Raw genomic sequence first — 16,037 nt, forward strand, 5'->3', positions numbered from 1 at the left:
TAAATAAAGGCAAGATGATACCTGATGGGGATACTGACTTAGCACAACGCAGAGGTGGTGGAAGGGAAGCCTTAATCGCATCTAACAGATGAGAGCAGGATCACACCCTTTAAGCATGCTTAGATTCCAAAGGTTAGCAAAGAGAGATAGATAGCAAATACATGGAGTGGCCCTTATTAGAAGCTTTTCAGTTGCACAACTCTCCATGTTTACTTGTAGTATGATAAAGGCAGAACTCAGTTGTATCTATTTGACATGACAATTACACCTCTCTCTCTCTCTCTCTCTCTCTCTCTCACACACACACACACACACTCATATACACACATATTTATTTTAAACAAACTGTTTTACCTGAAATCTGAAACAAAGAAACGACAGTAACAGAAAATGCAGTGGGGTCTTTTGCTCTGTTACATTAAATCTATTTTTAATTAGCTCTACAACACTCTTTCATTTAAGTGCTTTCCAACTAAATTTTAATATCTTCTTTTAGAAATGTAGGCAAAGAACAGTTATGGTGTTCATTAAAAGACAGATGGCTGGATAGATGGATAGAGAAAAAACAAAAATGCTGATAAAATGACACCATATTTTCACCTGCCTTATTCCACCATGAACATGTCAAAAGTGTGCCTCTTAGAAAACAAGGAAGGGCAGCACTAAGGCAATCTACAGCTGTAGCAAACATCCCCATTCTTTCTAAAAAAGTTAGATTTTCTATGGTCCAAAAGAGAGAGAAGGTTCGTGTAAAAATGAAAGAGGACAATGATTTGATGGCATCATGGAGATGCCCTGGGGGGGGGGGATCAAGTAAATAAAGCATGGCATTTTCACCCTCGTGTTTGGAAGATCCTGGATCTCTTCCTGGGACCACCATAGTCTCAACTCACACAAACCAAAAAGTCCCAAGAGAGAAACTGTGAGTCCTGTGCAGTGCTATATTTTTCTAGAAAAAAGAGGTGCCGGAACTCACCATGAACGCCACCCTTGTTCTCTTATAATGGCAATGGCGCCCACCTGAGAGGTGCCAGAACTGAAAAAAGTCCTGGTCCTATGTGCAATGGGATTGCTTTAGGGTGTATTTTAATTATAGTGTATTTTAGTAATGTTGTGTGGTTTTTTAACATCTTGTAAGCCACACAGAAGCTTGTTTTGGTATAATGATGGTATAATTCAGCAGTATAATACAAACTGATAAATAATCATCACCACAAAGGATGTTAACATTTTTGTACTCTGCCATTTCTCCCCTCTGCCTATGGCATGAAATTTTTTTTGTTGAGGAAGGAAAATCCTTCCCCCCAGCTTCGGCCCTTGCTGTGTTTCCATCCAACTTGGCTGAACTGCAGCTCCTGCTCCTAATGAAACCGGTTGTTCATGCCTCTAGACAATACAACCGCACTTCTCCAAATGCAGGAAGAAAGGAAGCAAGGAAGAAGGTGGATTGGAATAAATGAGAGCTGGAGGCTTCGGCTTGGATCTGCTCCTCCTATCCCCTTGACTGTGGCAGAGTCTTTGGGGGGGGGGTTCTTGCTACTGAACTGAATCTAATTATTTTCTAAGGGATGTAAGACCTGGAGAAATTACAGGATGTAGCTTCCTTTCCTCTTGTTTCAAAGTGGGGGAAAGGAAAGAAGGATCTGTGGGGAGATGGATAGATCAATGTATACGCTGTAATTATTTTATTATTGGAGCATGCTCTCTCTCTCTCTCTCTCTCTCTGCACATTAAAAAAAAAAAAAACACCACACATTAATCACCATCTCAAAGTACATTCCACAGAAATTAGTTTTGACAGGACTTCAATAGACATGGTGGATCTGACGCTAAACACCCTGCTACTCTCCTCTGTCTTCTCAGCATGGCACGAAGTCATAACAGCCACTTGTCTCTGACATTTGGATAGCAGTTCCTGGAGTGCGGAGAGAGATTAGGTCTGATTCACTGCAGGCCATGTGAGCCTGTCAAAGCTGCAGAATTGGTGCTGGGTATCAAGGAGATTTTGAGGCACCTGGGAACTCCCTAGCCGCATCAGACCAGCACCTAGACAAAAGGGAAGGCAATCCTTCTGTCTGCTGTGACCCCGAAAACCCAGCAGCGGCCAGGACACTGAGCGGGGAACAACAGAGAGTAAAATGGAGAAAAGAATACCAGAACTGTAATACTAGAACTGGTGGGCCTCCAGTGGAGCCGAATGTTGGAAGATTCAGGATAAATTTTTTAAAGGGCATGTTTTCATGTTGCAAACTATCAAAGTTGCTCCTGCAGGAGGCAGTGATGGCCACTAATTTGGGTAGCTTTAAAAGAGGGCTGGACCATAAAGAAGGCTGATCGCCGAAGAATTGATGCTTTTGAATTCTGGTGCTGGAGGAGACTCTTGAGAGTCCCACGGACTGCAAGAAGATCAAACCTATCCATTCTGAAGGAAATCAGCCCTGAGTGCTCACTGGAAGGACAGATCCTGAAGCTGAGGCTCCAATACTTTGGCCACCTCATGAGAAGAGAAGACTCCCTGGAAAAGACCCTGTTTTGGGGAAAGATGGAGGGCACAAGGAGAAGGGGATGACAGAGGGCGAGATGGCTGGATAATGTTCTCGAAGCTACCAGCATGAGTTTGACCAAACTGCGGGAAGCAGTGGAAGACAGGAGTGCCTGGTGTGCTCTGGTCCATGGGGTCATGCAGAGTCGGACATGACTAAACGACTAAACAACAACAACAAAAGAGGACTGGATAAATTGTCTGTGGACAAATGCCAGCTCCCTTGGCAGCTCCCTTGGCCTGAAATTGCCAAATGTGGCTGGACTTAACTGTCCTGGGGTCCTTTACAAAGGCCTTGATGGGGAAGGGCCATCTCCTTTGCATGCGTAAGGGCCAAGATTCAATCGCCAATGGCATCTCTAGGTAGTAATGGGAGAGACCGCTGCCTGAAACCTTGGGGAGTCACTGCCAGTGGTGGAGCTAGCCGCTTGGGCACCCAGGGGGGCCCATTGCGGCATGTTGGCACGATCCTCCTGGCAGGGGTCCGATCATGGTGCAGCGCTGCCTGGGCAGCTGGTTGTGGCGCTGCATGTGATCTGCCCAGGGTGGATTTTGTCACCCCCCTCTGGGATGACACCCGGGGTGAACTGCCCCCACCGCACCCCCCCTTCCTACGCCTCTGACCACTGCCAGCTAGTGTGGAATCGCTGAGCTAGATGGGTGATCTAACTCAGCATAAGGCAGCTTCCTAAGTGCCTAGAAGAGATTATTCTGCAGAGATGCCAATGCAGGATGGCATGGGGGCTTACTTATAATCCGGTGCCTGGTGATCTGCTTGTCCTTCCCAATGACTCTGCTGTTTTACCTCTACCGTTGCACTGTCCTCTTAGTGCCTAACAGCTTGTACTTTAATCTACTCATTAGCAATTACAGAGGCATGCTCGGTTGTGTGTGTACCTAGCATGCCACTGCATCCATTCCGGGCTGGATAAAGGGGAATACAACAGGGCCGTTTGAAGGAATAGCATCTGATTAGCTCCATCTCAGCTGCCCAGGAGGAACAGATGGGAGTGGAGGCATAGTGAAGCTGTCATTCCTGAACTTAGTGCTGGGGCACATTAGGGTAGTGTGAGAAAATAATTAAAGGGCCCCAGAGAACCCACGCACAGAGGAGGGGGCTTGCTGTTTTCTCAGAACAAGCCACTGCACTTCCATGTCATCAGCTCTTGTTTGGTGGCGGAGGAAGCTTAATTCTGCCACATCTTAGCACCGGGGGCTGTTGGATCATTAGATCACCTGTGAAGCAGACATGAGAGCAGATGGCAGAAGAATCTGCCTGCTGAGGCTTTGTTTGCATCACAGTTCTGGCCTCTGTCCAATTACGAGTCATGCACAGAATAGAAACATTGGGAGGGGGGCTTCCTATAGGGTGGTTTATTGTTGGCAGCCCTGTGTGAGTGCGTGAAATGCTGGCCTGGGCCCTTGCTTGCTCTATGTGCTTTGCAGTTGGGTGAGATTCAGAAGAAAGGCCCATGCACCCCTTGTTAGTGGTGCTTTGGTGCAACTATCTCAAGCCATTGGTGTCTTCCCCATAAGGTGGAGCAGGTTTGTGTGCCCTCTAATGTACTGCATGTTGCGCTCTGCCTATGCCTTGTGTCTTCTTCGAATATCATTGTCTGGCGGCTGGTTACATGTATGGTGTACCTTTTCTAGGTTCCTAGCTCTTTCTGGAATGCGTGTAGAAGTCTGGGGAGTGTCTATCTGCCTGCATTGAGTCATGGCCTCCGATTGTGACTGTGTAGCTCAGTGGCTGAACATTTGCTTTACCTGCAAAAGGTCTTTGGTGCAACCCCAGACATCTCCTGTACAACCACTGCCAGTCAGTGTAGACGCCAAACACACTCACATATTATATTCATCACCAAACGCAGTGGTGTAACAGTCTGGGATTGAAGACCCATTAGTATTTCTGCAGCACGGTCCCTGACTCCAGTAACCTACAGCCACCCAATCAGTATGAAAAGGGACCTTTTTAGCTGCTGTATGCTTCAAAGATGAGCATGTAGCAACACCGAAAACACAACGTGCTTCCGTTTCAGGAGAATGATGTGCAAGTTCTGCTACGTACAATGGAACTTCAAGGAAAAACACAACTTAAGTCACTCTGATAGAAGGTATTGGAGCACTCCAAATAATTTGCCCATGTATATGCACAGAAAAGAGCAGATCTAGCTGAAAGGCCAGATCTGCATTTATTGTCACAAGCATCCCTTATTATTATTATTATTATTATTATTATTATTATTATTACTGTATAATTCTAAGGTTACTGTGACCTTGGAAAGTTGCATCACCTTGCAAGGGGCATGGCTGTGAGACTCATGAAGGTACCCAACACTTCTGAATATGTTACTGGCCAAATGAGTTCATGGTGGAGGTGAGATTTGAACCGGGAACTCTGATCTTCCATCCCTTGCTTACTGGTTTGTAGTACCAGCCTTTCCCAATATGGAAGGAAGGTTGTGTCAGTTGGGGCTGATGGTGGCTGCAATCCAGAACATCTGGAGGGACTCAAGCATGAGGAAGGGCTGTGCTCTATGGCAGGGTTGGGGCATCTGTGGCCCTCCAGATGTTATTGAGCTGTGGTGCTCACCATCACACCTCAAGTTGGCTGGGGCAGATAAGAACTGGAGTCTAGAAACAACTGCAGGACCACAGGTGCCTCATCACTATGTTAAGGTGTAAGTAGACTTATAAAGTATAACACTTCCACCTTTATCCCACTCCCATTTTTGTCTATTTATTTGAGAAGATATGGTATATTCTATTTTTTAAAATCTCCTTTAAAAAATAAAAAATAAAATTCCGGTTCATGCCCTAAAAACATCTTCTTGGACTATCTTTTGGGTAAACAAAAAATAAACTTGACTAAGATACTGATCTAGTTCTACTGAGTTGGGCACCTCATCAATAAGTTCCAGAGGCTCAATTAACATGAGGACATCAGTGGAGCCTTTGATAACTTAGCAAATGCAGATTAGCTTTTTTTTCTTTAAAAAATAGCCTGCTATCAGCAGGAGCCATCCTGAAAGGTTCCCCATCAAAAGAGAGAATTTTTAAGCAAAAGGAGGACATTAAAATCTTATCATCTCACTTGAAATTAAGCCAATGAAAAATTAAAGCTGATTTCTAATAGGCTTATGGTACATTTTTAAAGGCTTAGAGGGCACTGATAGAAGCCAGAAAGCTAAGTGCTCCCCTTTCAGATGGGAAAAGACACTTCCCTTTTCAAAAATGCCCAGTGGAGGCAGGTAAAAGGGGAGAATGATAACTTACCCATCCTGCTGAAATGTCCCCATTCCATCCTTCCTTTAAAGACAATGTAAGGATGCAGGAATATCACACAACTAAATTATTAACTTCAAGAGCTAGGATACAGTAACTAAAAGTGATTAAACGGAAATTATGGCAGAGATAACGGGAACAGCCAGCCAGAAGATGGCAAGCTAATGTGAACGCAGGAATGTTTCTATCCAATGTTTTCTACGTAGCATAGCAGCAGAGGACAAAAAGGAATCGGCGAGGGATAAAGGTCCTTTTAAACATGCACGCAACAATGCACTAAGATGCACTGTGAAACTCTCAGCATGCTGCCTGGAAGTCTGTTTATTGAACATTTAACCTCATTTGTTTGCAGTCAGGTTAGATGATGTTATGTCAAAGCAACTGTTATCTCACACTTTCTAGTACATCCCCCCAAACACTTTCCTAATCACAAATAGTACAATCTTTTTGGGGAAGGGGATTTGTCACACAAGACCTCCCAAAGGAACAACCTAAATTAGCCAGTATGTGATAGAATCCCACCTGTAAATAGTGACAGGTTGGAAGCGCCCTTTGCTTAACGTTCAGGAAAGATATCGCTTGTTTGAAAGGGCTTGCTGTATCCCAAAAGATGAGGGAAAGTCCCCTAGAAATGAAGCTGTTTATACTCTGCCCTTAAAAAAAAGTAAGTTGTGTGCTAAGATAGTCTAAACTTTGCAGCAGGAGCAGCAGAATCCAACCTTCTCCACGAGTGCCACACATTCAGAACATTTGCATACACTTGCTTATGTTTTGCGATATTTATTCAGCTAGCCACAGGGAAGCAAGCGCTCTTATACACATGCTGCCTTAAGAAATTTATACCAAAGGGCAGCTCATAAATCCACCAGGACGTTTCTAAATCAATATTTCCTAATTATATTCCAATAATATATTCTTGGTGGGGGGATATCTTTGTTAACAAATTTTCTAATAAATAAATAACTTCACTAACTAACTAAAGGGCATTGAAACCCTGCCCCTGGAAATTACGCTCGACTCATGTGCATGCATACACACTAATTCCATAGGTCGGTTTACACATGAATGGACCTCTGTGGACTGGCATGCAAATGAGCAAAACTGGTTCCGCTGAACCGCCCTGCACCCAATGTGACCTGAGCATTCTATTTGTAGCTAGGTAAAGGTAAAGGGACCCCTGACCATTAGGTCCAGTCGTGGCTGACTCTGGGGTTGCGGGGCTCATCTCGCTTTATTGGCCGAGGGAGCTGGCATACAGCTTCTGGGTCATGTGGCCAGCATGACTAAGCCGCTTCTGGCGCACGGAAATGCCATTTACCTTCCCGCAGGAGTGGTACCTATTTATCGACTTGCACTTTGACGTGCTTTTGAACTGCTAGGTTGGCAGGAGATTTGTAGCTAGGAGTACACATAGGAACATAGGCAGCTGCCTTATACTGAGTCAGACCACTGGCCCAGCTTGTCTACACTGATTGGCAGCAGCTCTCCAGGGTTTCAGGCATGGAGTCTATCCCAGGCATCTAGGGATGCCGTTGAGGACTGAATCTGGGACCTTCTGCATGCGAAGCAGATGCTCTACCACCAAGCTACAGTCCTTCCCCATGTTCTTTGCTGCCTTCTTCCACCAAGTCTTCCTGTCCTCTGATCAGGGCAGTCAACAAAATGCAGGAGGAGCCTCTGAATCATGGAGCTCTTCTCTGTCCATCAGAGCACTGGGGACGGGGCTCTGCTTTCAGTTCATGTCAAAGCCCTTGGAAAGCAAAGTAGCAGAGGTTAGCTTGGTTAGCTGGACCAATGATCTGACTTGGCAGGAAGCAACTTCCTCCGTTGCTATGCTAAATCTGTGATGGGTCCATGAGCAAGCCACCACTTCATGTTGCTGTCCCATCAAATGATGGCATGTGAACCAACACTTGGCAATTCACAATGGAACATGTCAGGTGGTTCCACCAAAATGTATTGAGTTTCAAGCACAGGGAGGTGATCATGCTAACCCCTTACAAGTTGTTTGATTTGCAGTGGCTGACCACAGAAGCAATAACATAGTCCCCACACATGTGTCTTCACAAGGCAGTGCCCACATGCTGCCTTTGCCATAAGGGTTAGAAACTTGCATTTTGCACAAAAAACAAATCATACAATGAAAGCTGCAATTTTTAGGAGGCTGAACTCCATGCCTCGTACTAACTTCTGCGCTACACAATAATCCCAGAATAAAACACATCCCCGACTATTTAACATTAATTAAGTGCCAACCATATGCCAGCTCTGAACACAATACTAACTACCTCAAGCTAAGCACTACAACAGCTGAGGGGGACAGATTCAAATTAGTAAAACAATGATGTTATAGAATAACTTTGTTTCTCACAAAGCCAATCAAAAATGACTCTCTTTGGCTTTCTTTCCTCTATCAACTGTTCACAAATCCAAAGTTAAAAATACCTCCTAGCTCACAGTCAAAGGGACTGCTTCTCTCAGAATTAAAAAAGGCCTTCCCCTGAGTGTGTATGTGTGTGTGTGTGTGTGTGTGTGTGTGTGTATGCACCTTATCAGTTCTCCTGAATTAATGTGTCCACAGGAGAGAAGAAACAGGATTCGCTGTTTGAGTGACAGTAAAGGATGTTGCTCTCTGCTTCCCAAAGCGCCTCCCCGCACTCGAATTTCCCTTTCTCAAAGCTAAGCTTATCTGTGCCCAGCCAGTTACTCGTTTCTCTACACCATTAACTCCCTTCGCCAGGGGCACAGAGGCTCTCACAAAAAGTTCAAATCTACCACGACTGCTCTGTTTGGGACACCGGAAAGTCATAGCCCCAGCTTAGCCCCAGCTTAACCCCACTGAAGATTTATGGGCATGTTTACATCCACGACATTTTTAGTGGTACTTGCTGCCAGCACTATTTCTTTATCACCTGGTGGATCAGGCAGGAGGTAGAAAGAGGGCAGGAGAAGAGGCAGCTGCAACTCTGGGGTAGCATCTGGGGTAGCATCTCTGGACACTGTCAGGCAGAGGGAAGTCCACACCAAAAACTACAGAATACCTGAGGATCCAAGGCTACCATGAAAAATGATGTTGATGTTTGTTCTCTATCTACTATCCTATCTGTCTGTGCCTGCTTATTCTGTGGTTGCTACCAGTATGGATGTCAGTTATTTATCACAGGGTGGGGTTGTTCAGTACTGTATGTTGCTGTTACCTGACTTGATAAGATGGATGACAAATGTTAAGGAAAAAATTAAGACACAGAAGTCCTGTACAAACCCCTTGAAGACTTTTATCCACAAATCCCTTGAAGACTTTTATCCAAGTTCTCTCCCCTGTGCTTCCTGTCTGCCTCACTCATATTATTAGTTTCTGGGAGGTTTTTTTTTTTTTTAATGAGTAGTATCTTGAGAACCTACTTTAAAGAGGAAAGAAAACCCAGTTATTTCCCCTCCCATTGATCTCTTGCACTCAGCTCCTGACATCAATGCAAATTCCTTTTTTTGGGGGTGGGTGAACACACAGAATAACTTTTTTTAGATCAGACTTTCGTTGGCCATTAGCATCAGAGAGTCATTTGAATTGGCTTACCCTCATGAGCTGCAGAGAGCAAAACCTTCAGAAATTCCTGAACTTTTCTGATCTTTTCTAGGCCATCTCTAATTAGTAAAAAAACCAGGACAGCAATTTCCCCCCTCCCCACCCCCAACAAGTTTGGCACTCTATTATTGATAATGTCGTGTTTGCAAAACGGACAACATGATACAGTTCACAACTTCAAACAATAATATGAAAGCCATAAGAATCTGATGTCTGATCCCTGTGACTTGAAACTGCAAGTATAATTTCTTACAAGGGTCTTGCTCAGTTTCAAGTTTTGTAAATAGGAAGAGGAAATTTCACAGCACACCAAAAGCATCGCTCCAAACAGCAAACCATCAAGAGTTGTTCAGTGGCAAAGCGTCTGCTTTGCATGTAGACAGTCCCAGGTTCAAACCCCCAGATTCTCCAAGCAGGGATGGGAAATGTAAAACCTGGAGAGCTGCTGCCAGTCAGTGCAGGCAATACTGAGCTAGATGGACCCATAGTCTGATTCAATATAATGCAGCTTCCTATGTTCCTAGCAGGATTTTAAAAGTGTAAAGATGTTTCTCCAAGCACACTAATACACAAACATCAAAGCCAGAAATATTGCAATTCACAAATATTATGTGCTACTAGCAACACACCACTTCAGAGTGCAAGGACTGGAAAGCGTAGGTTTAAAATAATGTTTCCCAATTAAAAAAAAAAAAATCCCAGCTGGGCTAGCATTCCCCTATAGATGCTGATTTTCTACATACAGGAAGTTTGCTTGCTTGCTTGTTTTTTTAACCAGTGTTCATCCACAAATTGTTTCAGGATGAACATTATGCTTTTAAGGTAGCCTTTGCCAACCTAATGTGCTGAACTACAGCTCCCATCAGCCCCAATACATATGGTTATACTATCTGGGGTCAACTTGAATTGTAGTCGAAAAGATTTAGATGCACCAGGTTGACTAAGCCAGCTTTAAGGAGTTCGAAATGACCACCCAAACACCCTCGCTTTGGTCTTTTTTTAAAGGCCACATTCACTGCTATTTATTGTCATTAATTTCTCAGGGTGGATGCCAATTCCCCTTCACTGATCTCGCTCCTCTGGAGTGATCCCAGCCAACCACAGACTCCATAGAGAGATTGGAACAATGTCACAGAGGGCAAATGTGGTCTAGACAGCAATGCTTGTTGGACTGGTCACATGAATGATCCTCTTTAATCAGGAGCCACATGGTCTCTTCTCTAAGTAGGCAAGGAGGCATCTGCAAGAACTTCGCCAGTTTAAGAAACAGCTGGTCTAAAGCATGACCCCTCCTCCATTTCCCAAAGGCAACTGACTGGCCAATGTGAGAACAGGAATCTGGACTAGAAGGGCCACTTGCCTGATGCAGCAGACTCCTCTTATGGGTCTAGATCTTCTGGCCCTATTTTGCTGACAGTCCCTGTTTATGTCACAATAAATTTGGTAATAGTCCAGCAAGGCTCTTTGTTGTTTCAGTGACAACAACCTTGTGCAGTTGCCCTTATGGAGTTCACCCCTGACAGAAAGAGGCCAGTGAGCACCTGGCAGCTCAGAGGGATGACTGCAAGGGCCGTCAATCAAAAGGGCAGTGGGGGAGCTTGGCCGGCGGATGGAACTCTGCAGCGCCAAGGCCCCGCTACAAATGGTTCCTAAGCAACGCAACTCCCATCTCTCACTCTCCTCTCCTTCCCTCCTTGCGTCCTTCCTTCCATGCTGTTTAATTATAAAAAGTTGCCTTTTGATTTGGGAGCCCTTCACATCGCTTCCTCTGCAACCCCATTGTTTTCTTGGGAGGGCTTGCTGCTGTGATGATGACACCGCTCGACAGAGAGAAGGCGGCAAAAGTTGTCCATCGCCAGTAATTAAGGCTCGGCACTCCAGAACCCAAAACTTGGTAGCTGGTTTTAATGCTGGTCCGTATCTCTCCTGTTGAGGGGAGCAGCCAAATTTCCCAAGAAATCCTATCACTAATGTATCTTCAGAGCCACAGCTGTCGCTCAGTGTGACTCTGCAGTCACAGCGGCAACATTGAAGCAGCATTTCTAAAAATAATGCCATTAGCGGCAGAAACCGCTGGCTGTTTGAATTAAACAGAGCCATTGTTGGCAAGTGATTCCCACCTCAGACACAGTCTTAAATGGGCAACCTTACTCTGCCTCTCAGCTTCAGCCTCAGTAAAATGTGAATACAGTGGTACCTCGGGTTAAGTACTTAATTTGTTCCGGAGGTCCGTTCGTAATCTGAAATTGTTCTTAACCTGAAGCACCACTTTAGCTAATGGGGCCTCCCGCTGGAGCACAATTTCTGTTCTCATCCTGAAGCAAAGTTCTTAACCCGAGGTAATATTTCTGGGTTAGCGGATTCTGTAACCTGAAGCGTATGTAACCTGAGGTACCACTGTAATAAAGTGTGCTGCAATATTTGTCAACACTGACAATCAAAACAGGACGGGAGCATCTGGGAGAATTCTGGGCTTTACTCTAGACCAGTGCTTTTCAACCAGTGTACTGTGGCACCTTAGGGTGCCTTGAATGATGGTCAGGGGTGCCATGGGCAACACTAGCCTCTGTCTGTTTTTCCTTCCCTCCCTCCTCTGATGCCCTCTCGCATCTCTGCCTCCCAAAGGCTTGCACAGCTGTTTGTTGCGGCAACCCTGCTGCTGCCACTGATGCCTCTCAAGGTAAGATCCTGGCCTCACATTCACATTTGGCCAGTCTCTGTTGGGATCACCCTCTGCCCAGGCCTCTGTGGGGTGACGTGCTTTCAATATTGTTTGTGCTTGCAAATGTTTCAGGACGTGCATGTGCCACCAGTTGCTGCTGAAGTCCTGTAACCCTTTATGCCGCAAATGGTCCAGGATGTGTGTGACAAATATGATGCTGTATCATTCGGGAAGCACCACAGAACATCTGATAAAACAGAATGATCTGTGGTTGTTCCTGTACAAATCCACCACTAATACACTATTACTGCATCAATGACATGTTCCAGAAGACACTTGCAAAAAACAAAACAACACACACAAACCACTAGCAGTCTGGAGGGGCCCTTAAGGTATCAATGAAGATCTCACTGGCCTCAATGGGATTTTTAAAAAAAGGTTTAAAGGCAAAGTGTGGCACTTGAACTGGTAATGGATAGAGCTGCAGGATAACATACTTGTCAGCTTGCCATTTTTACCTGTCCAACCAGCAAGGCAGCAACAATAACCTGTAACTGGATCACATCCATCTGCATGGTTACAATCACAGTGTTCGCTGCAGTTCAGGCCATATGTCCCGTCCTACCAGAAAAAGAAACAGAGAACGGGAAAGGCTCTTAGTTAGTTATATATATATCTCTACATTTTCCTACCAGCCACTCTGGTAGTTGTGATTGTAATTAGACCTAAACGCCTGCTTTTTCCAAGTACCAACCATCTCAGACCCTACAATCAGCAGGTGAGGCCTTGTTGGTGGTTCTGCCAACAGGGCCTGCCTGGTTGGCACTCACTCATGGCAGGGCCTTTTCAGGGGTGGCTCTATGGTTGTGGAATGCCCTCCCTAGTAAAGTGCATCTCCATCATTATTAACTTTCAGGAGGAATTTGAAACCTTTCTTGTTTGCCCAGGAATTTGGTGGCTGGAGAAAAGTGTTCTTGGCAACCACAAGATCATTGGATGGAATAATGTTTTTAATGATAACATTGCTTTTAGAATGTTTTAACTGTAATAGTTTTTAGATGTTTTTTACTGTAATAGTTTTTAGATGTTTTTAACTGCAATTGCTTTTCAAACATTTTAACTGTTTTAGGATGCAGATCTGAAAAGCAAAGCAAAAGCAGAGTTGTTCTGAGTACAGATATCTTCTTCTGCAAAAGTTGGAGGGACCTTGCAGCCTTCATGAGGCGGGGTGGGGTGGATGTCCTAGCATAGATGTTAATGACTGATCTGGGCATTTTCATGCACAACACTGAAAAGACGTTTTGTTCCCTTCGCTTGGATGCTGTTCTTAGGTCAATGGCACCCTAATTACTGACCTGGATAAGAATCAAAAGTAGACTTACAGGGCAGGGCTGGTCACAGAAATCCCCTTGCCAGCCAGGAGAGCAAAGGCAGAATCCATCCACAGGGTTGCAGGCGGCTCCATTGGCACAGTAACATGACTGGTTGCAGTTGAGACCCCAAGTGCCACTCGGACACGGAATGGAACAATCTGCTCCCTGCCACCCTGGAACAAGACAGAGCACAAGTCAGATGTGCCAACCATTACCCCCGTTAGAGCAGACCTTGCTATTAGGAAGGACAATGAAGCTGCCCCAGGTGGCAGAAGCTGAGGGATGTGGAGCAGACAGGGGTGCGTATGTGGCTCAAGTGAAGTACAGTGCGCTGTCCAGTCACTAGTGCTGAAATAGGAGTCAATTGCCAGTTATTCAGTACATGGAATAGGCGGCACCATCTTGTCCTTTGCCCTAGAAAACTGGATCATCTTGGCTACCCTGCCAGCAACTGTGCCATCTAGATTTCTTGTCATGTTTCCAATCAGTAGGGCAGAACATGCTTTGGAACGTATGGTGAGGGCTGGAGTTTTGGGGAAGGCTGTGTTAGCCACACAGGAATGGCCAAGACGAAAGCAAACACGGGAATCAAGCCATCAGAATTCAACTTTCACAATTGAAGTGTGTGAGAACATTCAACTGAAAATCTTCATGGTCTGAGGGGATGTGAAATTTCTACCTAAGTGCCATAGATTTGTGCAGAGTCAGTGTAGACAATGCCAATTTTTTTTGGTAAATTTTTATTCCAAGTAACATTTTTACAGATCAGTTTCATTTGTTGAGAGATTAGTGTTACATTAGGAAGAAATGGGGGAGAGAGGTGGAGGGGGGAAAGGCGAGTGGGGGTGGGGTCGGGTGGCGATGTTTCTATTTTACTTAATGTATGTATGGGGTTTCGTGTCAGCGTCGCTTGTGCAGGTTCTCTGCTATTCGATTGTGCTCCTTTGGTGGTGAGGGAGGTTGCAGGTGGCCTAGGGTGTGGTTGTTCATTTGTGATTGGCTGTGGTGAGCTTTGTTTTCATGTGTGAGTGGGGTAGGTGGGTGTTTTGGATCAGGTTAGCCATATTGATTTGTATGCTGTTGGTGGATTCTTGTTGTCTTCTTGGGCTGTGTATGTGATAATGGGGAGCCATACCAGAGTGAAGGCGTCTTCTTCTATTTGTCCCTGTGTCAGTTTCAGTTTATTGGTTAATTTTTCTAGTAGGGCTGTTCCCATACTATTTGGTACCATTGGTCCATGCTTACTCCTGACAGGTCTCTCCAGTGTCTGGTTATGATGTTTCTGGCTGCTGAAAGTAGGTGGGTTATGACTTCTTTGTGACGTAAATGGGTGTTATTGTCTTGGAAGATGTTTAGTAGGGTTAATTCTGGGGTGATTTCTAATACTCGCTTAGTTATTTTACATATTTCTTGTATGGCTGTTGTCCAGAATAGTTGGATTTTGGGGCATTCCACCACATGTGGAGGTATGTGCCTGTGGAGGTGCACCCTCTCCAGCATTTAGGTGAAGTTCCTGGGCGCATTAGTGCTAGTTTTCTTGGTGTTAGGTACCACCTGTAGGTGAGTTTCAGAGTGAGTTCTTTTCTTTTCGTTGATATGGATTTAAAGGGGGGGGGGTTAGACCATATTCTGGTCCACTGGCCTATGTCATCTTCCCATTGTTTTTTAATTGCATCTGGGGGTTCATGGGATTTTGGAGTAGTATTTTGTATATTGTGGATACCATCCCTTTGCATGTCCCTTTGTTGTTAGGAGGAGGTTTTCGAAGGTTGTCAGGGGCCTAGTTGCTGCTGATTTTACTACTGGATAATTTAAGAGGATAATTTAATGTAATTGATGGTGTGATAACCAGAGCATTTGGGTGTCTTCTAGTTTGTCCTGTATTTCTTGTGTTGACAAAGGTTTTTTATTTTTATAGAAATCTATTAGGCGATATAAGCCTTTGGTTTGCCAGGTTTTAATCTGGAGGTTTTGTGCTGCGTGATGGAATAATGGGCGATACACCAGGGGAATTAGTGGGGATGGGGTTGGGGATAGTTTGCCTATTTCTGCTTTCCATGCTTTGAGCATGGTCTGTGTGTACCTGTTAAGTGTTGTGGGTATATTTCTCAGTTTGTTTGGGAGGAGTGGGTATGCTGTGGGACAATGGCAATCTTGATGGACCAATGATCTGACTTAGTGTAAGGCAGCTTCTGATGTTCCTGTGTGCTGCTGAGCATTCACTCAGAGAACTGCAGCCATCCCTGATACTTGTACCTACATGATATGCAGAGTAATACACAATTTACTGTGTGATCAGTAACTTACAAAATGAAATATTGTTAACATTTTTAGGTGTACAGTGCACACACACACACACACACACACACACAAGTATTTGGAAGTAAAAGCACAATGTGACTCAGGCATTTGCTCTATGACAGCCCATCAACATGCGAAAGCCATCACTTATTGTCAACTGACAGACATGCATGTGTCAACCATATCATAGTAGCAGGATAAAAAAATTCCTTCCACTAGCACCTTAGAGACCAACTAAGTTTGTTATTGGTATGAGCTTTTGTGTGCATGCACACTTCTTCAGATACACAT

General features: G+C 44.7%; 1 protein-coding gene across 7 annotated transcripts in view; it reads right to left on the minus strand.

Moving 5' to 3' along the window:
- MEGF11 (multiple EGF like domains 11) overlaps window positions 1-16,037 on the minus strand; it is a 345,431-nt gene that overhangs the window by 71,896 nt on the left and 257,498 nt on the right. For all 7 annotated transcript variants that reach the window (XM_083411873.1, XM_083411869.1, XM_083411871.1 and 4 more), the window contains 2 exons: window positions 13,455-13,618; window positions 12,591-12,693 (listed from right to left, as the gene is read on the minus strand). In XM_083411873.1, coding sequence (XP_083267999.1) covers window positions 12,591-12,693; window positions 13,455-13,618 — 267 coding nt within the window. The remainder of the gene's footprint in view (window positions 1-12,590; window positions 12,694-13,454; window positions 13,619-16,037) is intronic.

Source organism: Podarcis tiliguerta (genome assembly GCF_965153285.1).
Source record: "Podarcis tiliguerta genome assembly, chromosome: 14".
NCBI classification, from domain to species: Eukaryota; Metazoa; Chordata; class Lepidosauria; order Squamata; family Lacertidae; genus Podarcis; species Podarcis tiliguerta.